The sequence below is a fragment of the Myxocyprinus asiaticus genome, chromosome 50, assembly GCF_019703515.2.
Source record: "Myxocyprinus asiaticus isolate MX2 ecotype Aquarium Trade chromosome 50, UBuf_Myxa_2, whole genome shotgun sequence".
In the NCBI taxonomy this organism is placed as follows: Eukaryota; Metazoa; Chordata; class Actinopteri; order Cypriniformes; family Catostomidae; genus Myxocyprinus; species Myxocyprinus asiaticus.
Window position 1 is genome coordinate 13,518,196 of NC_059393.1, and position 23,617 is coordinate 13,541,812.

The following is a 23,617-nucleotide window of genomic DNA, read 5'->3' on the forward strand; positions in this document are numbered from 1 at the left end:
AGACACTGCTTTTCATCTGGTCAGTTGTTTGGGAGGAAAGGATGAGCTCATTAGAGAGATAATTCCACATCAATTCATTTCTTTCTCTGTCTCTGTCCTCCCCACGCCTAGCTAAATTCTACGTTTATTTTAACACCATATTCTCGTAAAGAACCCACCCAACACCACATGTTGTTCCAGCATCTTCCCAAACAAACCTATACACCTCCACACCTCATGTCATTCAAATTAGGGATGTGTCATCATGGCCAAATAGTAGTCCAACAACTGACTATTCTATTAGTGAGGTTGGCTAGTTAATCTACTGTAGATTTTTTTAAATATAATTTTTAGTAATGGTACTTCAATTAGTGTGAGCACAGCATCCTGTGCTTTGGTAGTTAAACATTTTGCACACCTATGATGATGTAATAAAGTAAACATGAATGCATAATTCATTAACCCAGCACCCTAACCCTAACCCCAACCCTAAACCTGAATTTAAGTGGAGTACAATCTAATCTTAGAGCGAAAATGCATCCTTCAAATTGTACTTATCATTAATTCGGTGAACGCGATTATTTCCTGGTTTCCACAGGAACAGTAGCACCTCAGGAAAAGGTAAACACATTTGAATCAATGCAAAAATGTGATGGGAGATGCCTCTTGTCAGTAACTCGGCAGAATGAGGTCAATTTCAGGGTACTGGAACATTCAGTAGCAACATGTCAACATTCATGTGATCATGTTGTATGTAAACAGCCTATAAAAATATAAAAACATTTGATATTAGGAAACCAGGATAATTTTACAGGACTTCTTTATGACCGATTAGTCGACTAGTCATTCAGGCAATCAATTTTCAAAATATGTAGTTTTGCACATCCCTAGTTTTAATCACCAGTTCAAGCATGTTAGCCATGTATTTCTTCTATTTCTTGACCCTCAACACAGGACAAAATGTGCAATTCTGTCTGTTCCCATATGTTTTATACAACATTTACAGTCTCAATGTGTTCGCCACAGAGGTGTATAAACACAGGTGTTGAAGGCGTTGACACAGGAATGGTAGGGTGAACCACACAGATGCTCTTTAGAGGGCTCAGAGTGGTCCAAGATAAGTTTTTCTAAATCTGTTGTTATGGTAAAGGATGTGTAGGCTGATTCTAGATCAGTGGGGAAAGGCACCATGCCAGACTCTGTTATCTCAATGCAGCTTGAAATGTAACAGTTCAGCACAGAGTAAATGCAGTATGAAGTGATGTTGTAATGCAGCTTTAACATGTTAAAGAGAACAACCTGGGAGGAATTTTATGCTTAGTAAAATGGAATTGTTTATACAAGTGATGGAAGACATCCTCCTCTGGAATTATGAAGAGGAATGAGTTGACCACACAAAAATGGAGAAGGCACTGGGCGCATTTTAAGTCAAATTATATCAAGACAGTTAAAGGAGCACTTAATTTGAGTAATCCACGGTTTACACTGGTGGCCAAAAGTTTGGAATAATGTACAGATTTTGCTCTTATGGATAGAAATTGGTACTTTTATTCACCAAAGTGGCATTCAACTGATCACAATGTATAGTCAGGACATTAATAACGTGAAAAATTACTATTACAATTTGAAAAAAATGTAATAGTAAATCTACTTAAACTACTTCAAAGAGATCTCATTAAAAAATCCTCCACGTGCAGCAATGACAGCTTTGCAGTTCCTTGGTATTCTAGCTGTCAGTTTGTCCAGATACTCAGGTGACATTTCACCCCACACTTCCTGTAGCACGTGCCATAGATGTGGCTGTCTTGTCGGGCACTTCTCACACACCTTACAATCTATCTGATCCCACAAAAGCTCAATGGGGTTAAGATCCATAACACTCTTTTCCAATTATCTGTTGTCCAATGTCTGTGTTTCTTTGCCCACTCTAACCATTTCTTTTGACCTAATAGTGACCTTAAGACATGCCAGTCTGTTGCATACTGTGGCAACTCAAAAACAAACACAAAGACAATGCTAAGCTTAATTTTACGAACCAAATAACTTTCAGCTGTGTTTGATATAATGGCAAGTGATTTTCTAGTACCAAATTAGCAATTTAGCATGATTACTCAAGGATAAGGTGTTGGAGTGATGGCTGCTGGAAATGGGGCCTGTCTAGATTTGTCAAAAATGACTTTTTTTCAAATAGTGATGGCGCTGTTTTTTACATCAGTAATGTCCTGACTATACTTTGTGATCAGTTGAATGCCACTTTGATGAATTAAAGTACCAATTTCCTTCCAAAACAGCAAAATCTGTACATTATTCCAAACATTTGGCCATTTTTACAACAATGGTCTTTGACTCTATACTGACACCTATTTTCTTGTAATGCAACATTACACAAAGCAAATGTTTTCGGTGACTGTTTTCGTGGTGGGATGCTATAGTCAGGGGTTGCATTAACTAAAAATTCTCAGTCATTTACAGATTTTTTGAAACATTGACGGATAATTTCAAATGTTGTACGTCATTTTGAGAGATAAAAAAATAAGAAACATTTTTTAACCTAGTGCATCACTTTTGACTTCATTGTCTCTCTCACACACCCTCCTGCTGTATTTGTGTACCCTGTTTATTGCCTGATGGTATTAAGATGTGTATTAACAGGTGCCATCACCATTAACGCCTGGTAATATGACCTCTTTTGACCAGTTGTGTTCGGATTTCGAGGAGAGGGTCTCTGAATTAATGACTGCATACATCAGTCATTATGTTAGTGTGTTACTGTATAATTAGAGTGTTTCTTTATTATAATAAATCACAAAAAAGTATAACACAATGAAAGCACGAAAAAAGTGGCACATTATTTCTGCCAATTACTTGCATTTAATCTAAGTGCAAACATTACGTTTAGAGCAGAATTGTCAGTTGTTTTAGTGGAGTACCTGTATTGGAGCTTCAGAGATATGTGTGCTTCTCATCTGTCACACTTTAGTGTGATATCAGGCACACTGAAAAAGTTAAGTGAAATTGTGCATGTATGTGCATTTTCAAACATTTCGATCAGTTGTTTATTTCCTTTAAAAGCCGCACATAATCAGCAAATGTTAAAGTCTTGATTTAGCTGAGCGGTTGATTGACAGGCAGAATTTTCAGCCAAAAACTCCTTAGTTTCACCAGACTTGCGCTTGGGGAGTCGAAAAATATATAATTTAGGCCTAAGCCTTTACACTGTCATGTATATGCCATTATAATGGATGCTATGCCCCTGAATGTAGTACTTATTATAAAATTAAAACAATTATGACGAATAGAAAATTGACAATGACAGAAATTTTACAGCTCAGTCATCAGAGTGACTGATAAAGATTTTTTCTAGCGCAACCTCTGCCACAGTATGTGGTTGCTAGCATCCACTGGGTGGTGGCTAGGTAGTTTCTTAGAGGCCTTAGTTGAACGAGCAAGGTATCATTCATGTCTGTTGCACGAAAAGTTTGGGACAAGTTACGTAGTGAAGTTTAATACTCAGGGTTAAGGGGTTTGCTGCAATTCCTAACCCAAAGTATGAGACACGGTGATACTTGAAAAATTATGCTAAGACTAATTATGCAAGTATCTTATTTGTGATGCATCTGTGACATTTGATGAAATGAGACCCTAATTTGAGAGAAAAATCAAAAACAGAAACTCTGTTGTTATTGTATTGGCACTTCAGGAAGCTTATTGTCCTGTATCCTTTCTATTTAGGAAGCTAAAGAGCACTGAACTGCAGTAACAGAAGGTGAAAAAGAGCCCTTATTTGTGTAATAAGGATTTACTATCTGGGTGCTCTCTCTAGTAACAAGATTTTAGAGTTATTGAGGGTAATACAGTGTGAAATGTTGTTTTTAGCACTTTAGTTGGTGAGCCACAGTCATGGAGCCATAGAGCTTTGGGAAGTTTGGTTCAATAGCTAGTCAGTCTGTTTTTGATTGGATTCGGTGAAAAGGTCAAAAGGACACGTGCTACCTCTGCAGATCTTTATCTCCTCTCTTTATGTGGGAAGACTGGTAGAAGACTATAGCAAACAATTACTCTTGCTATTCACCCTCTCTTCTGTGTCTTTGCAACACATTAACTCTGAATACGTCTGGTGGACAAAAAATAATAATACTGAGCAGACGATTCTGGCCATTCTCAGCTCAGGATCTCCATTGGTTGGCGACTTTATTTGAGTGTGTGACACAATGACTTTCAAGAACTTTTAAAGGAATTTCTATAAGCAATTTTTGGGGCTCAATTTGTTTAGGTTTGTCTTAGGCAACCCAGGTTGTCTTTTAGGGCTCCAAGCACCTTCAAAAAAAAATCTATGTCTTCGAGCAGCCTACTCTTTTTATGGTTACCTTCACAGGGCACTTACAGTAGACACTAGAGAAAGCTCTGACAAAACTTTTGATGAATAGGAATGCACAATATCCATTTTTAGGGTGTGGAAAGACCCGGATCAATTTGAAAGAAGGTGGGAATAGAGCTAATTGTATTGACGAAAGCACAGATGGACTTGGCTGTCTGAAATTCTCATTGGTCAACAGATGTCTACGTCAAAGTGTGTTGCAACATAAGTTAAAATGTTCTCAACTTTTGGTTGCATGATGGAGCATTACTTTCACAAACTCTACATACCATCCATTTTGAGCTCAATGGAATCTGACGAAGCATAAACTATAGGATCTAAACACTTGTGGTTACTAAAGTCAGATGCTTGAAACGTCAGGTCATGTCAAGTCAAGTAATTTTAGTTTGTTTAGCTCTTTTCACAACAGATGTTGTTTCAGAGCAGCTGTACAGGAAATTATGCTATAACAGACAATTAAGCTGTAATGTCTTAGTCACCATTGTGCGATTTGATAAAAATTTGATTGTAGATTGTGCCTTAACAAGTAAGTAGTATTTGTATTTAGATTCCCAGTGAGCAAGCCAAAGGTGACTGTGGCAAGGAACAAAAAACTCCATAAGATGTTGGTTACTGGAGAAAATAATGGAGAAAAATAACTTTGGGAGAATCAAGGCTCACTTTGGGGGTCAGTTCCTCTCTGGCTAAACAGCATGAATATAATGCCAATATTAGTTATTATTTATGTGTAGAACAAGTCATGGTTTAAATGAGTAAACTAAGTAAATGTTAGGGGCCAGTGTTTAACAAAATGATTTTGTATAAACTGTAAGATTAGTGACAAAGTCTTCCTGTATTAACTGTGGAAATGCATGTAGATGCAGTATCCTTTGTTATCTGGCTGATGAAGGCTTTTGTTGGCAGTTAATTAATTGTCTATGTATTCCATTTTAAGAGAGTGTAATCCATCCTTTGACCAAGATGATACAGGCAACAGTCAGTGAGGGGCATCGCAGTCCAGCTTGAAGCTTATGGCAGGTAATTTAGGTGAAGTCCATCCTGAGTCCAAGGTTCAGTCAGTGGCACATGAACTATCCCATGTCTTGGAGTTGGCATCAGTTCATCCTCTGTGAAGTCCATCGTAGTAGACTGAAGGGAAGTCTGGCTAGCACAGACTGCAGTTAGTTATCATCACTCAGCGACACGTAGCAGTGGGAGTCGGACATCAGGCAGGACCGGAGTTGTTGAAACTTTGACCGAAATGCTATTGAAACTTTCCTTATTTAATATATACTGGTATACAGTGGCAGGCCGTGCATTTAAAGTCTAGGCCTTCAGTGTGATTCATGCCATTAAGAAAACACAGTTTCACAATGAAACACCCTATGCCTTTGGGCATCATACATTATGTCGCAGCTAACTAGTAATGCCAATTGACATTTATAAACACGTCCATGCACGAAAGCCAGAACTTGATACGACACTTAATGCTCAAGCACGCCTAATTTTAACTGCAGCATGACTGTTTGTGAAATGAACGTCTCCCGAACAGACATTCAAAAATCATAATTTTTCATATGAATCTACCAAGGAGGTCTATAATACCTGGAAAATCTATCTAATAATATTTGCGATTTAAATGTTGCTTGCAATAAATTTCGTTTCATCAGGGTTCATGGTTATGCTGCGTTCCATTCAAGTTGGATGTGGGATATTCCTACTTGATATCTCTGACCATAAATGCATTCCATTCACCGATATTCGGAAGATGACGGTTAAGAAAACAAAACTGCAACTCTCCCGTTAGCTTAGCAGGGGTATGACTCTCATTAGAGATGTCTCCTAGCAACCCAACTGATAAACAATGCTGCAGTGCTAGCATATGTGCTTCAGATGTACGATTATCAAAAGAGATTATAATTTACCATGTTTTATACACCTGTTTCTGCAGGCTTTGTTAAACAAGCTTTAATATCATGTGATGTGGAAATGAACACATTAATCGATATTACTTAATAAAATGAATGTTTATAACTTACTTTGTAGATCTCCCTGAGTGTGGACATGTTTATGTGACATCATGCCCCTGCATATCGGCGAAATCGGAGTTGAGAATTTCTGCACGAGCCTGCAAGTTGTAATTCTGATTTCAAGATTCATTCCATTACACTTTTCCAAGTAGGAAGTTGTAAAATCCGACTTTTCGAGTTCAAAACTTGATCTGACACTAATTTACACTTAGAAAACTCCTGATGTTGCTATAACAATGCAAAAAGCACTTACCAATTTACTCGAAGTGAAAATCAGTCCTCCTTTCCTGTTTAATAAATTAAGCAATCACACGGTCATGCAGAACATCTCGTGTTTTTAAATCCATAAGGATCTCTTTCTCAACGGCATTGCCAGCAGTGATGACAGCTGACTCGTCAGACAGCTTGATCTTATGCTTTTCGCTCTTAAATTACCTACATCACTTAAAGCGTGATTGCGTCACTCAAGGCCAGCAAGAAGGCCTCGACCGGGACATATCCTAAAGATCACACCCACCAAGAACAAATAAATCAATCTGATTGGCTGATGATTCTGACAATCTGACTTTAGTTGCCCATACATTTGCACTGTTGAGGGATTCTGTGGAAATTCTGAAAGCCTGAAGGGATGGAGCTTAAACTCATGCGCTGCTTCGGCTTCGGGCATGCGATTTTGAAACAGTTGTCACACTTTGCTTGTAAGCATCAAGGAATAAATTCTGACTGGATAAACTTTTTGTTTGTCTCTATTTGTTTGTAGATTAATTAAAGGTGCAGTATGTAAGATTCAGAAACCTTTGTTATTAATGACACCTGTGGCCGTTAAGTGAACTGCAGCCAGCTACCTGTTGCTCGTGCTCGCGCTTCTGCACACACTCCATAGGGATGCGAGCATTGGCCAAAACAATGATGTAACGTTCAAAGAGACTGAACGTGATTCACCGGCATCATGCTGACAGATGAGGTAGCGTAATTAAAATTATACAGTTATGATTGTTTTACTACAAACTTTGAGACTAAACTAAAACTACTTATCAGCTAACATAACATACTGATAAACACATAGTGCTACATACTACCGAACTATACCAGACAGTTTACTGTTGCACTGCAGTTTTGTTGCACTGTTGTATGATTTGTATGTCATATGTTGTACTATGAATAAGAAACCAGCGTATTTGCTTAAATTTATCCTGTATACCTGACTTTTAGTATAAAGAGAAGATCGTTGAAATTATCTGAAAGTTATGAAGCAAGGTAGCTAGCAGGCAAGATCAAGTTAGCTAAAATTACACAGATCAATCATTATTGCACTATATTTCACATGCTTTGTTGTTATGTAAGCTTACCTGTCCAATAAGAAGAATGCCAATTCAGGGTCGGTTTTGATCCCCAAAACCGGTTTTGATCCCCAAAACTGAACGAAGGTCCCTCCAGGAATCAAATGCCCTGCTGATGTTCACTCTAGTTTTTGATTTCGATCACGTTCCCGCTTAGCCAGATGGGATTCAGTAGATAAATATTTGTCTTTTTTTTTTTGGATTACTCTGAGTTTGTGTAGGAGTCTGTGTTGTGCTGGGAGCCGGCCATTTGCTGGATTCTATCTCTAAGATAACGTTACCTAGTTTTGCAGTTTGTTGTCACTGTTGAATAGCAGAAGCACTGAGGCAAGGCTCTCGGGAGCGCGCATAAACATCACATCCTTTGGATTTTCCCGGGCAAAAGCGACCCGCTCCCTTCGCATGAAAATCAGTCTACAGGCTTTAATAGGCAACCTAGGAAGTCCGGGAAGAGCTAATTTTTTAAGTTGCATTACAAGCCGTTCACACATTGGCAAAAAAAAAAAAAGGTGAATATTACATGAAAATTGTTACATATTGCGCCTTTAAGAGTTGAAAGCGATTAAAAATACATAGGCAAAAAGTTGATTGAGAATGAAAGGGTGAAAAATATTTATTTATTTAGCATGTTAGGCCAGCAGAGAAGGTTTTGCTGGCCCTGAGAATTCGCCACTGCTGGTATATTACTGGTGGTACTAGGGCTGTCAATCGATTGAAATTTTTAATCAAATTAATTACATGATGTGCTGATTAATCATTCTATTTTTTTGTTTGTCTATCTACACATGCGTTGACAGACACTTTTTGAGCATTATGTTGTGCTTCACTGATTTTCATCTTCACTACCCAGAAATGCTGTGGTTATAGGATGCTGTGCCAAGATAATGTAGTTTGAAACTTTGAGAAACACTTCATTAGACCCCTGCATACTTTTGTTTGGCATGGAGCTGTTGGTTGGTTGCCTGTACAGCTGCACGTTGCCTTACTCGCTTACTGCCCTCTGCTGGCTGCGACTCACAAAACATAAAGGTGGTACTTCAAGGTTGAGTAACTCTGGCGGTAGGAAAATTCCTTTCTTGTGGTATTTACGTACACTCAAGGGGCATGATTAATTGCATACATTTTTATAACATGTTATTTTTTATATAATTAATCACACTGAAGTTTTAAAGCTTTAACATATACTATTTAAGATCCATCAAACCTTTTGTTTTGACGTTTCATAATTGAGATGTACAAGGTACAATCCAAGCAACAGACTCAAGCTCTCTGATTTCCATACGCACCTCAGCAAATGAAATAGGGAGTGGAATAAAAACATCTTTTGGAATGTCCCCTTGACTCAAAACAGTGTCAGAAAGCACAATATTTTGAAAGTGAGGTTGGAAGAGCATATACTGTAGGGATGTGTTAGGAAAAGCGAGGATTGGACGATGGCCGGACCTGCTTCATAAAGATGTTCTCAGGTCCTTTCTGAGGTTCCATTGGGTGGTCTGACTGAAGACATACTGGAAGTCTTTGAAGACATACTGGTCAGATATTTGAAAATACATGCAAAGGGTCAGACTAGAAAAACAGAGGGAGCTGGGTAGACATGGAACATAAGATAAACACAGAATCATTGCCGCCTTCCCTGACATTCTTATTGGAGTCTCATTTATGACCTTGTCTCACACTGCGCTAGAGTAACTTTTGTTTGGACATATGGAGCCAAAATGCATATTTCTTGAATGCCAGTGAAGATTAATGGTTCTGTCAAATCTATGGGGGCCAAGACAGTTTGATGTGATATAGGACATCAGTATAGACCTCTTTCTACACTTGACCTTTAACTAGTGAATAAACAATGTCTCATGAAAAGGACACATCCAACATATAGACCATAAACTTCACAAACTAAAGCTGCACAAGTTGTGTTCTTTTAGTTTTTGGTCATTTGACTTCCCAGAACCAACTCTAAAAATACTTTATCAAATTATACAGATCAAATGTGTTTCCAGCAATGTGGAACAACTCTTTGTTTCTCTAACAAGAACAAGTATTTGGTCTGTCAGTGGGGAACAACAACTGTAGTTTATTTGTTTGCTGTGACACTGGACTAGTAGCTGTTGTTGCACTTCACTGACAATTAAGGTAAATATTTGTCTACTAGTGTGCTTTTTAGGGCAATCCTGTTTCAGTTTCAGGCTTTTGACACTTTTTGACTTTGAGCTGCTAATTTGTGGGTTGGACTCAGCTGTACAGCAATTAGTACCTAAGTAGTGAGAGAACTATAGCAGCATTGGAAGCGGCAGCCCTTGTGTGCAGCCCTATCTCAGGTAAAGACCTGCGAGTCTACCTGCGTGAGTCCTATCTCAGGTAAAGACTTGCGAGTCTACCTGGGCGAGTTCTATCTCGGGTAAAGACCTGTAAGTCTACCTGCATGAGTCCACCGAGCAAGGACATCGACAATGAGCCAGCCACTACTCTAAGTTTTACCCCCTTCTCTCTTTTTCTCATAGTTCTTCTTTAATCTACTCGTAATATGTGTTTTCAGTACATTCCTGTTGTCTCATGTAGGCAAAAATCTACACGCACACACTGTAGACTACGCACTCCAGAGCACCTTAGGTCACATAGCACTGCCTCTCCACAGACCCTCTCCATCTCTGTTGGACTGTGGGACTGCCAGTCAGCTGTCAATAAATCTGACTTCATTCCACCCTTTGCCAGTCAGTCAAAACTCAAAGTTTTGGCTCTGACTGAGACATGGATCTGCAGAGATAACATTGCAACTCCCTCAGCTCTCTCTACTGACTTCACTTTCACCCACACCACTCGTCTGACTGAGTGGGGTGGGGGAACTGGTTTGCTCATTTCAAACTCATGGAAATTCACTCTGCTCTGTTCCCTCTGCAATAACACAACTTTTGAATATCATGCCATTACTGCCCTAATCCTGCTAAAATCCACTTTTTGGTCATCTATCGCCCCCCTAGGTCAACTAGGCAACTTTGTTGAAGAGCTGGATGTATTGCTGTCCTCATTCCCTGAGGACAGCACTCCACTGGTGGTCCTTGGGGACTTTAACATCCACCTGGAAAAACCTCAATCGGCTGACTTTCTAGCTCTTCTGACCTCATTTGACCTTATAAGACTGCACACCCCTGCAACTCACAGAGCAGGGAAACAGCTAGATCTCATCCTTACACATAATTGTATCTCCAATAATCCCCTTGTTAGCCCTCTACATATCTCTGACCATTTCTTCATCCAGTTTTCTGTTACTCTCCCTTCTTCTTTACCTCTTACTCCACCTATGGTCTCCTTCCACCGCAACCTTCGCTCTCTCTCACCCACTCGCTTCTCATCCATAGACTCTGCATCCCTTCCCTCCACTAACCACTTCTTTTCACTTGATTTAGATTAAGCTACAAATGCTCTTTGCTCAACATTAACTTCTTGCCTTGATAGTGTCTGTCCTCTTACCTCCAGGCCAGCACATGCCACACCCTCCAGCCCCTGGCTGTTGGAGACACTTCGTAATCACTGAACCAATCTGAGGGCTGCGGAGAGAAAGTGGTGCAAGTCAAAAGACCCTGCTGACCTGTGTAAGTATCAATCAATTCTCTCCTCTTTTTCTGCTAGAGTTTCTGCTGCTAAAATTAATTATTACCAGAACAAGATCAGTAACACTTCATATTCCTTTAAACTATTTTCAAATTTCTCATCTCTTCTCTATCCTCCTCCACCACATCCTACTACTTCTCTGACTTCTGATGACATTGCCAAGTTTTTTACTGACAAGGTAAAGAGGAACAGCCAGTTCTCTACACCTAACACCCACAGCTACTCTCTTCCAACATCCCATCCTCTGTTTTTCTCTTTCTCTCCTCTCTCCGAGACTGAGGTCTCCAAAGTGCTTCTTTCTAACCATCCTACCACCTGCCCACTTGACCTTATCCCATCCCATCTTATGCAAGCTGCCCCTCCATCGATTTTACCCGCACTCACACACATTATCAACGCATCTCTCACAAGTGGAAACTTTTCTAATACATTCAAGCAGGCTTGAGTAACCCCACTGCTTAAAAAACCAACACATAACTCCACAGTAGTCGACAACTACAGACCGGTCTCTCTTCTACCCTTCCTGTCTAAAACTCTTGAGAGGGTCATATTCAAACAGTTTTTCTCTCACAGAACAACCTACTCGACAGACATCAGTCTGGCTTCAAAAAAGGACACTCAACAGAGACTGCCTCTTGTCAGTAGCTGAAACTCTGCGACTGGTGAGAGCTAACCCCCAAATCATCCATCCTCATCCTCCTTGACTTGTTTGCTGCCTTTGACACACTGAACCACAAGATCCTCCTGTTCACCCTCTCTGACCAGGGCATCACAGGAACACCATTTGGATGGGCTGAGTCATATCTCACTGGCACATCATTCAAGGTCTCCTTGAGAGGATAGGTGTCCTAGACACACCAGCTGACCACTTCAAGGATCAGTGCTTGGACCCCTCCTTTTCTCGATGTAAACAACATCACTCAGACCGTTCATTGAGCACATGGCTTTTCCTACCTCTCCTATGCAGATGATACGCAGCTTTACCTGTTGTTCCAGTCTGATGTCCCTACTGTCTCAGCTCGTATCTCTGCCTGCCTCTCTGACATTTCAGCCTGGATGATGGAATGACACCTTCAGCTCAATCTTGCCAAGACAGAACTCCCCGTGATCTCAGCCAACCCATTTGTTGACTGCAACCTCACTATTCATCTTGGTTCATCTACACTAACACCAACCAGAACAGCCCAGAACCTGGGAGTGGTGGTAGATGACCAGCTTAGTTTCACTGCACATATCTCATCAACCACCTGGTCTTGCAGATTTGCAGATTTTCACTTTACAACATCAGGAATCTCAGACCTTTCCTGTCTGAATATGCTACACAGCTCCTGGTCCAAGCTCTAGTCATTTCAAGACTGGACTACTGCAATGCTCTGTTGGCTGGCCTTCCAGCTAACACAATTAAGCCACTGCAGATGATCCACAATGCAGCAGCGCATCTTTTCTTCAGTCAGCCTAAAAGTCATGTCACCCCACTCTTGATTCACTCCACTGGCTACCTCTAGCTGCCCACATCAAATTCAAGGCTTTAACTCTGGCTTTCAGGACAGCCAATGGAACCGCACCCTCTTACTTCAATTCATTTCTTCAGGTTTATGCTCCAACTCGCTCTCTGCTGTCTATGAACGAGCGAAGCCTGGTGGTCCCATCACAAAGAGGCTCAAAGTCTATTTCACGATCATTCAATTTCTCTGCTCCTCTGTGGTGGAATAAACTTCAAACCTCCACACAATCTGCTGTTACCTTTTCAACATTCAAGAACCAGCTGAAAACGCATATGTTTCGCAAGCACTTAACCAACCCACACTAATTGCACTTACTACTGCACTTAATGTACAGGAGAAACAAATCCTTGTCTGTCTCTTTCTTCTGTGCTAGCATCTTTCCTACTCCAATCACTGTGAGAACTTGGCAGTCCTACACTGCAGATGTTGTTAAACCTTGTATGAGAAATTGTTTTCTTTGTGTCTCATTTGTAAGTCGCTTTGGATAAAAGTGTCTGTTAAATGACTAAATGTAAATGTAAAATGTAAATGTCTAACCAAACAGTTATAATGATTTTTAAAATGCACAATGATAGACAGTTCAAAAAATGCACAATGATAGACAGTTCAGATGGCTAAAATAGACTCGGTTGGCTAAAAACCTGTAGGACCTTTGTTAGAACAAATGTCTGGAGTGTTTGCTGCTATTCTTAGACAGTAGGCTGTAAATACCCCAAACTCCAATAGATAAAAAGACAATCAGAAAAGCCAAGATAAGATATTACACTCCTATCACAGAACCTGGTAACAGAAGACATCTGTCTGAGAAGAGCTTTGACATTCAGGACTTTGGAGAAGATGTTCTGCTTAGGATCTTCTGCTTGGATCCCTGAATGATCATGAGGACATCAAGGTGAAAAAAAGGCCATTAAGTTCTGATGTGGTGAGGATCTGCCTCTGATGGAAAAGGAAGCTGTTATAGATGGGAGCTATTAAAATGTGGTAAGTTACTGTATAAACAAATGTCAGATGTTTGGTGTCACAGTGAGAAGGCTGGGAGGTGGGTATGGGCTTGGGGCAGTTAGGATGAAGGGATGGGCTAGGGCAAAAAGGTGAAGGCTCGAGAGATTTTCCTTTTTCCAACACATAAACACATACCCCATCAGCACTAAACTTCACATTCCAAACTATCCAACTCACCACTAACTCTGTGTCAGGAAGGTTTGACTCACAGCAGTGTCTATAAGCATACCAAATACCAGCACAATAAATCTCCCACATGTTGCTAGTAAAACATACCTCTAAAATGACTGGCTGATTCCTTGGAAGAGAAATTGCAAGAGGCGAATTTTGACCTGCTATACAAAATAATGGATTACTTAATAGATATTGATTCATGGCATTTAAATTTTTGCTTTTTTATTATCATTTACAGTATGTTTGTCTGTCTTCAGAAAAAGTTTTAACAAAATTAAAAATTCAGCTGGGGAAGTTTCTGAAATTTGATATGGAATAAACCAACTATGTACACTATGTAAACATCGAACTACAAACCAATAGTTGGTACCAAACATTTGGCTAGCTTTATTTATGCTGAATATGCAACCCTGTTACCCATTCTGGTGTAGTTTATTGCTAGAAAATTCCAACATCACACAAATCAGGGCCCCAACATATCCCAAATTGTGGTAACAAGGTTGCAAAAATTGCACACCACATCTCCTTAAATATTATATGATTGACATACGATAGCTCATATGATTGACAAGGTTAATGATGTTCTGATGGTTAAGCACCTCTTGTCATTGACAATTTGTTGAACAAAAAAATAAGAAATAAAAATTTGTGGAAAGTGCCTACAACATCATGTAACCATCACATTCCCTTCACCCGGTTTGAGATCTTCCATTTGATTAGAACCAAGAGTACTTGTAGAGTGTGATAGTGGTCCATACAACCTCCCCGAACATTCCATTGCCAATGTACCATCCCCAGGCTGGAGTGCTATGTTGGACACTGTCCTATGGGAATACTGTGAGAATGTGGAGTCTGGTTTGTGCACAGCATAGGATAGCAGCATTTAAAAGGGGGTGTGCGATAGAGTGGTTATGCTGTGGTTTCAAAAGATGCTTTTAAAGTTTTATATTAATTAATTATTGTGTAGAGTGAAAGGTTATTTTAGAGCTGAGGACTAATTTTAGGCAACCCATGAAACCAGGCAGAACTTTTTTGTTTTTGTGTGTGTGAGTGCATGTGTCTGGAACGGGCTGAGGCTCTGGGAGAGTGATGACCTGTCGCCCCAAAGGGAGGAAAAAAATTGCATTTCCCATTTTACCATGAAAAACAATGTTTGATCAAAGAATGGATATGAAACGCTTTAACTAGAAACTTTGTGGTCCTTGGCTTGTCATCAGGAAAAATATCAAATGAGGCAGAGTGAGACCAGTATTCAGTCAAAAAATAAAGTTTGTCACATTCTGTTATGTTTTATGTTCACTGCCCTTACAAAAAAGTATGGTACCATGGTACAGTGATTGTATCAGATGGTACTGAATCAATGATTACTATTTTAAATGGTAGTATCATGGAACTATAATATGTACTATGGTACTGAAAGATTACCATACTGAATGTTTCATATACCATGGTAGTCCAAGGTACAGTATAAAGAATACCATGGTACATGTCCAAAAACATGGTAATACCATAGCACTTTATTATGTGTGATATCTTCTAGAACTTCATTCTAGCTAATTTCTGCAATGAAATTTCAAGCTTATGTTTTTGGAAACACAAGCAAAAAATTAACCTGTATTTAAATCATATTAACAGCAAAACGTTTTGTTATAACGATCTATCTCAACTTTGTTCCTTTTGCTAAATCAATTAAATATGCATTCCCTGTATGTAGGCTACAAATCAATTAATGACCATACATGATATCGTTAAACAGGTAAGGTCATAATATTTACACTCACACGCTTAATGTCGTGTTAAATACTAAGTGAGATGCCAGAGGTCGTCATTAGCATGACTCGTATGGGGTTACGTCATTCTGCTTGACTTAACCCAGTAATTTCCCCCAACATGTGGAATGCCAGTGTAATCACACCTATTAATAAACGCAAACATCAGAGGATGCTCGCGCACATGTGCTTTTAATAATCACTGTATGTAATATTAGTGCGCGCGCCCTCCCATCAAATTCAAATTCAAATTCAGCGATTTAAATTCATCCAAACAGACGATGGAACGTCGTTTGTTCGTTCCATCCATGACAGACGTTCAGTTCCCGCCCAGTGTGAGGTGGAATATTGAGGCAAAGCCCGTTGAGAGTTTAGTATTCGAACTGGGACTCCCAGGTGAATTATTTGTCACTCATTAATATTCTGCACTTTAAGTTTACTCGAAAAACTCTGGATAATATTGCGGTCTTCTAAACAATCTGGATGCAGTGAGTTTCGACTTGGAAAAGGCGGAGGATAAATACATTTACACATCGTAGAGTAGTCTACCAAGACATGTTGGACGTTTTGGAAGTTCAGCTCCTAACTTTTTTGTTGGCAAAATATTAACCAGTGAACCAAGATGTAGGTCCATCTCTCGGGATAAATAAGCGGTAAGTGTGTTTAATAAAGCAGATTTTTTTTTCTTCTTCAAAAAGTTATGTGCTTCCAGTGACAACTTTATTTTAGAGTTTTATGCTAAGCTTTAAATGTAAAATGTCGTCAATTAATGTACTTTAACTTAAGACTACATGTGCTTAAATTAATAGATTTATGATAAAAAGCCAACAAAGCACAAATGATCACACAGAACGTTTTACAGATATAGCACAGGTGTCATTACAATTCAAGTTGAAATAACAGTTCACGTTGTTATGTCGGCTCAGTGATAAATAAACATTTTGTTGTGTCTTCTTGCCAGATGTTTCTTAACTTGAGGTAAATGTTGTGGGGACAAGAGTTTCAAAGAATTAATCATTAAAGAATAATTTTTCATTGAACTAGTTTAAAACACAGATAGCTATTGTAAAACGACTACTGATGGGAATTTTGAATTTTTATGGATTAGATTAATTTTAGTTATTAATAGCTGATTTAAATTATATTTTTTAGTGCTTTCACGTTGTTTCTTTGATAAAATAAAAAAATATAAGGCTTTTCTATTCAATTAAATTCAGTGAGCTTTATTGACGACTGTAGTACATACGATCAGTGTTGGGTTATTTACTCTAAAAAAATAATTAATTACTAACTACTAATTACATCTTCTACAGTGTAATTAGATTACTGTACTAATTACTCTTTCTGAAAAGTAATTGCATTACTTATTACTAATTACTTTCTAAAACCCTTATCAACCTCGACCAGATGAAAAATACAAGGATAGACATGAAATTGTTCTTTTAATTCTTTTCAAATAAATCATATAAAATAATACATTCATGAACTGGCCAAAGAATTTAAGGGGGCTGCATTAAATTAGAAAACATGCATTTTTTTTTTTTATCCCCTTTTCTCACCAATTTTGGAATGCCCAATTCCCACTACTTACTAGGTCCTTGTGGTGGCATGGTTACTCACCTCAATCCGGGTGGCGGAGGACAAGTCTCAGTTGCCTCCACTTCTGAGACAGTCAATCCGCGCATTTTATCACGTGGCTCGCTATACATGACACCACGGAGACTCACAGCATGTGGAGGCTCATGCCGTGATCCACGCACAACTTACCACGTGGCCCATTGGGAGCGAGAACCACTAATCGCGACCACGAGGAGGTTACCCCATGTGATTCTACCCTCCCTAGCAACCGGGCCAATTTGGTTGCTTAGGGAGACCTGGCTGGAGTCACTCAGTACACCCTGGATTCGAACTTGCGACTCCAGGGGTGGTAGTCAGTGTCAGTACTCGCTGAGCTACCCAGGCCCCAGAAAACATGTATTTTAACATTAGATGTTAAATTTCAATTTTAAATTCACTATTGTTTTATATAGAATTGTTCTATGGTCTATACAGTATTTAACACAATTACATCAGAAGTAACTAATTAAATTACTGAAAAATTAAGAGTAATCCCTTACTTTTTCAAAGAAAAATTTATTTAATTACAGTAATTAATTACTTACCCAACACTGCATACAATATTGCCAGTGCTGTTGATTTTTGTAACAGTGAATCAAACTTTCCAAAATTTTCATTGTCTCCGAGGTGACATACCAGACTGATCTCACAGTGAGATCGGAAAGAGTAGGTCGACTTTTCTTTATCTAAAATCGGAGTATACTTACCGAAATTCAGAACACTGCCCCATGTGGCCAAAGTGGTAAGTGTTCTTGGGCATATGGTCATATGTGAGCGCCATTTTCTGGGTGTAATATCCGTGAAGCGAGTTATTTTCTGCTGTACAGGCACATATGAGGAATGACTGTTTTATAAAGTCTACAACCCAACCCAACCCTATACCTAACCTTAACCATTAGTGTATGAAATATGTAATGTTAGATGTGAAAATGCAATGTCCGCAGTGAGGCCGTCACTGATTATACGATTGCGATTACTCCCTGATCACAACGGGATTCAATCCATGGTGTTCCCCGCTGACGTGACGTGCAACCAGATGCGACACGCTTCAGCCACAGCTGAAAGCAATTGAGCTGGAGCTGTTGCAGACATGTCTGTGAGGACATGACGGTGGTCCGTGAATTGGCATAATGTTGCCGATCCTAGTGTATTGGAACTATCGGAAACAACATGCTGACCTCCCGTGTGACCATGTTGGACATACATATATGACTGCCATATTTCTCCCCCTAGTGGCAATCGTGATGAACTGTCATTTTGTTCGCCAAAGATTTTATTCTTGAGAAGCAACTATCAAAGGTTTGCTACCGAACCTCAGAATGACATTAAAGAAATGTTGCGGTTTTAATACAAGTTAAGCTCAATCGACAGCATTTGTAGCATAATATTGATTACCACAAAAATTTATTTCAACTCGTCCCTCCTTTCTTGAAAAAATGCAAAGATCGAGGTAACAGGGAGGCACTTAAAATGGAAGTGAATGGGGCCAATTATTTAACATTAAAATACTCACTTTTTCAAAAGTATAGCCACAAGACATAAAGGATATGCATGTAAACATGATTTTAGTGTAATAAAATAATTTATTAACCTTTTCTGTGTAAAATTATAACCAATTTTACAACTTCATTACCATGACAATGTAATGTCAACAAACCCTAAAATGACTGTAAAAATGAAAATGTAAACAACTTTACAGCTCAAATAATACATGAGTTTTAACAGAAGAATCAATGCAAGTGCTTTTATAAAATTATAAGATTAACATATCTGTGTTTACACCCTCCAGAAATTGCTCCTTTCACTTCCATTGTAAGTGCCTCACTGTAACCTCGATTTTTTTTTTTTTTTTTAAGAAAAGGAGTAACGAGTCAAAATTATTATGTCACAAATGCTGTCGACTGAGCTTATCTTGTATTGAACCCGGAATATTCCTTTAATGTATGTGATTTTGTTAAGTAGATAGATGAATTCAATGAAATTCATGATTAATGTTCACTCAGTATTTATTATTAATATCATTATTTATTATTAATACTGTTTTTATAGTTATTATTATGATAATTAATTGCAACAACAACCATCATGAAATAGGAATTAGAAATTCATAGATATGATTTTAAAAATGCAGGTTTGGTGTGTGAACAAATAAATGACACATTTGTACACAAATGTACACATTTAATCACAAATGTACTGTAAATACAAAAACCTTTTGTGATATACAGTAATTGCAATGTAAAATATGATTTCTGTCTTATACATTCAAAATTTTTAGAACAAAATCGTTTGATATTTCTCACTTTGCATTCATAGCTTCGAATGAATACATCACATCCGGTCAGGTGGTCGCATACGGTCTAGTCTCACAAGATGAAGTATTTCAACGCAGCCGAAGCTCAAATCGGAACTGAAAACGTCACATCCAAACATGGTCGGAAGGCCACAGAGCCTCATTCGACTCCACTGTAAATCCACTACAACAACTTACGGTCTATCGTCTATCGTTTGTCAGATGCAGTGAACAGGTGGCTTTAAAATGATTACTTTGATATCGTAGACTACGTTCATCTCAAAAGTGGTTTCCTACACATACTAGCACCGCTTCATAAGTTTCCCCTTTAAAACGTGATAAACATACAGTCTACCATACATTAAAACAATATTTCCGCCTCTTACCTAGATGTCTGACTTTTTCTTTCATCTGTTTTTGTTTCTTTATGTCTTTAGGTCCTACAAAAACCACAATGCTTCAAGTGGCCTATTGCTTTTCCAATTTTCTATATAGATGCCACTCATAGACGCCATCTGCTGTTCAGAAGCAGTAGTGCATGGAAAATGGATAGCGAATTAGAGCCGGGAATGAACGATATTATAGTCAGCCACTACAACAACTCTGGTAAGTGGGGGAGACCAAGAAGTATTGGTAGTTGCAAGAGAGCCTTCCTGCTTTTCATCTGTGTCCTGATAGTGTTGGAGAACATAACCGTATTACTGGCCCTATGGCGCAACAAGCGTTTCCACAGCCGCATGTATTTTCTCATTGGCAACCTAGCGCTTTCGGACTTGCTAGCTGGAGTGGCGTACATGGTCAACATTTTCACCTCTGGCAGCAAAACATTTTTCCTCAGTCCTGGTCAATGGCTGTTGCGAGAAGGAAGCATGTTTGTGGCCCTAAGCGCCTCTACTTTCAGCTTGCTAGCCATTGGAATTGAGCGCCACATGACCATGGTTCGTTTGCGGCCATGCGAGGCTGCGGGAAGGGGGAGGTTACTAGCGCTGCTTGGGGCCTGCTGGGCCATTTCCGTACTGCTCAGCGCCTTGCCCAGCCTCGGCTGGAACTGTTTGGGCCGGCTGCATACTTGCTCCACTGTACTACCACTCTACAACAAAAGCTACATAGCCTTCTGCATCAGTGTCTTCACGGTCCTACTAGCTGCCATTGTGGTACTCTACGTGCGAATCTACCAGCTGGTGACGTCCAGTGGGCGAAGGGTGAGTTCCAGGCCATCGGAACACTCGCTTGCACTCCTACGCACAGTAGTGATAGTGTTAGGGGTGTTTGTAGCCTGTTGGGCTCCTCTATTTCTACTACTACTCCTGGATGTAGGATGCAGTCCAGTGCAGTGCCCAGTCCTGTACCAGGTGGATTGGTTCATCGCCTTAGCAGTGCTCAACTCCGCCCTCAACCCCCTCATCTACACACTCTCCAGCAGTGAGATGCGAGTCGCATTCTTCCGTGTACTGTGCTGCTGCTGCTGCCACACGCCACTAGACTCCATGACCACAGCAGCAGGAACGGCGCTCCCCGGAATAGTCATTGCCACTGCGGAGAACAGCAAGTCTAGTATGGCCGCGGCAGCTAGTGGGGTAGCAAAGTCTACCCTCATGCGAAGTAAAGCACCTACGCCAGTAAACTCACACCACCAGAACAGTGACACATCACCACCAGCTGTGACACACCCATCAGGGCCAGGTGACCTGCTGTCTGCTGTGCTGGTTAAAGCAGGGGCACTTCCATCCTTGGGAAAGTTCTGAAACCTCTTGGGAAAGATACTACAGAAGTATGCACTACAGTATTGGATTTTGTGTCAGGATTTCCTAAGATGTTCGGTGATGGTTCCTGTGCAATACGTATGGCCATCAATTTACGCTTAGATTTCAAAGGGACAACGGACCCAATCAAAGCTTGTCTACACAAGTGCTGACCTAGGGATATACAAACTGAATTGACTTCTACTTGTATTAATATTTATGAAACTGACCAAGTGTTTTGAGCACATAAAATAGAGCCACTACAGAATATAATCACTCAAAATGCTTAGGTGTGCAATCTTTGATTAAAATAATCCAATTTGCAAAGCAGTATATTCATTTTTTATGAAGGAAAATGACTTAACAGTGTTATATGCATTATGATACTCTGTATTACTGGCCTTCCTTATTTCCTTACGGTTCATTCCTGTAACGGACAAAAACTTTTGAATAGTTTGCTATTCATTGCTATTACACAAGCTAGTGTAATAACAAATTCAGTGTTAAAGAGTGATGAACTGACTGTGGATGTTTATGGTTAATATTCTTTGGATTGGTGTACATGATAGATGTTAAAGGGATAGTTCACTCAAAAATTACACTTCTGTCATTGTTTACTTACCATCATGTCATTCTTTCGTGAAACACAAAATGTTAGGCACAATGTTATGAAATGACAATGTATGTCACCATTCACTTTCATTACATGGTAAAGAGCAGTGTCACCAATTCTGACAGAAAGTCATATGGGGTGAGTAAACAATTACAGAATTTTCATCTTTGGATGAACTATATTTAAGGGAGCTACTGTATCTGACAGAAACAATGTATGATGAGATGGTTGTGAATGTGTTGAACTTTTGATTGTTTTTGGACAATAGTACTTATTGATAATTGACATAAAATTGTTTGAACTTATTTTATTTTTATTTATCCTTTATTTAACCAGGAAGGTCCCATTGAGATACGAGATCTCTTCTTCCAGGGAGTCTTGGTCAAGATGGCTGCACCAACAATTTCACATAAAAAAACACAATTACACATTTTAAACAACAAATAGTACATAGAAATAGTAAAAAAAAAAAAAAAAAAAAAAAAAAAGTCATACAAGCCATACCATTCAAAGATTATGAAAAACAGCAGCATGATTCCTTCAGTACAGATTTTAAAAGACATTTAAAAACATTTAAAGAGGTAAGTGATTCTAGAGTAATGGTAACTTGCAGATCATTCCATACCCATGGAGCGTAAAAAGAGAAAGCAGTTTTACCAAGCTCTGAGTATACACTAGGAACATTTAAATGAATATCATTAGTTGATCTAGTTTGTTTATCTAGATTAGTTTGAATTTATAGCATTTTGATTATATGCTAGTGTGATTACAACATGGTACAGAAAAAAAAGGAGTGTGTAATATGGAAGCCCAGGAGTGCCATTTACAAAGAATGAAGGAATAAATGATCAATCTATTAATTTGAAAATAAAAATGTAAATAAATAAACCAATTTAAAAATGTACAAATAAATAGACACATTTAAATGCGTTTATTTAATTCATGTTTTAAAATGTCATTATATTTAACATAAAATTGTGCATTAATAAATCAGATTTAAATGCACCTTTTAAATTGCATTTTAAAAAGCATTTGCCAGTTGTTTTTCTTCATCCATTTGACAATTGCTTTTCTTTATTGTTTGACTTTTCCTTTTACCATTTGTCAGTTCATACCAACTGAAGCCCAGGAGTGCCAATTAAAAAAGAATAAAGGAATGCATTATCAATCTATTAATTTGAAAATAAAAACTTGAATAAATCAAGTTATAAATGAACAAATAAAAAGACTCATTTAAATGTGTTTATTTGATTAATGTTTTAAAATGTCATTATATTTAACAATAAAATTGTGCATTAATAAATCAGATTTATTGCACTTTAAATGCACTTTTTAATGCACTTTAAAGCACCTTTTAAATTGCATTTTAAAAAGGTATTTGCCAATTGCTTTTCCTCATCCATTTGCCAATGGCTTTTCTTTTTCATTTTGCTTTTCTTTTTCCTTTTTCTTTTCTTTAACCAATTGAGAATCGAGTTTTAAAAAAATGCCATTGGACTGTTGACTCGTGAGAGCAACCAATGAACTTTCGACTCAGTTATAAGGCACACCCCCTCTCCCACGTGCCATTCGAAGAGGATGTAAGAC

General features: G+C 38.8%; 1 protein-coding gene across 1 annotated transcript; it reads left to right on the plus strand.

Moving 5' to 3' along the window:
- The first annotated feature begins 15,979 nt into the window (after positions 1-15,979).
- Positions 15,980-22,360, plus strand: LOC127439301 (sphingosine 1-phosphate receptor 3-like). The gene is made up of 2 exons (XM_051695551.1): positions 15,980-16,418; positions 20,113-22,360. The coding sequence occupies exon 2, from the start codon at positions 20,221-20,223 to the stop codon at positions 21,418-21,420; it is 1,200 nt and encodes a 399-aa protein (XP_051551511.1). The 5' UTR covers positions 15,980-16,418; positions 20,113-20,220; the 3' UTR covers positions 21,421-22,360.
- The last annotated feature ends 1,257 nt before the right edge of the window (positions 22,361-23,617 follow it).

Bases quoted from the DNA above. Each gene is read 5' to 3' on its own strand.
- LOC127439301 (XM_051695551.1), top strand. From the start codon at position 20,221: ATGGATAGCGAATTAGAGCCGGGAATGAACGATATTATAGTCAGCCAC.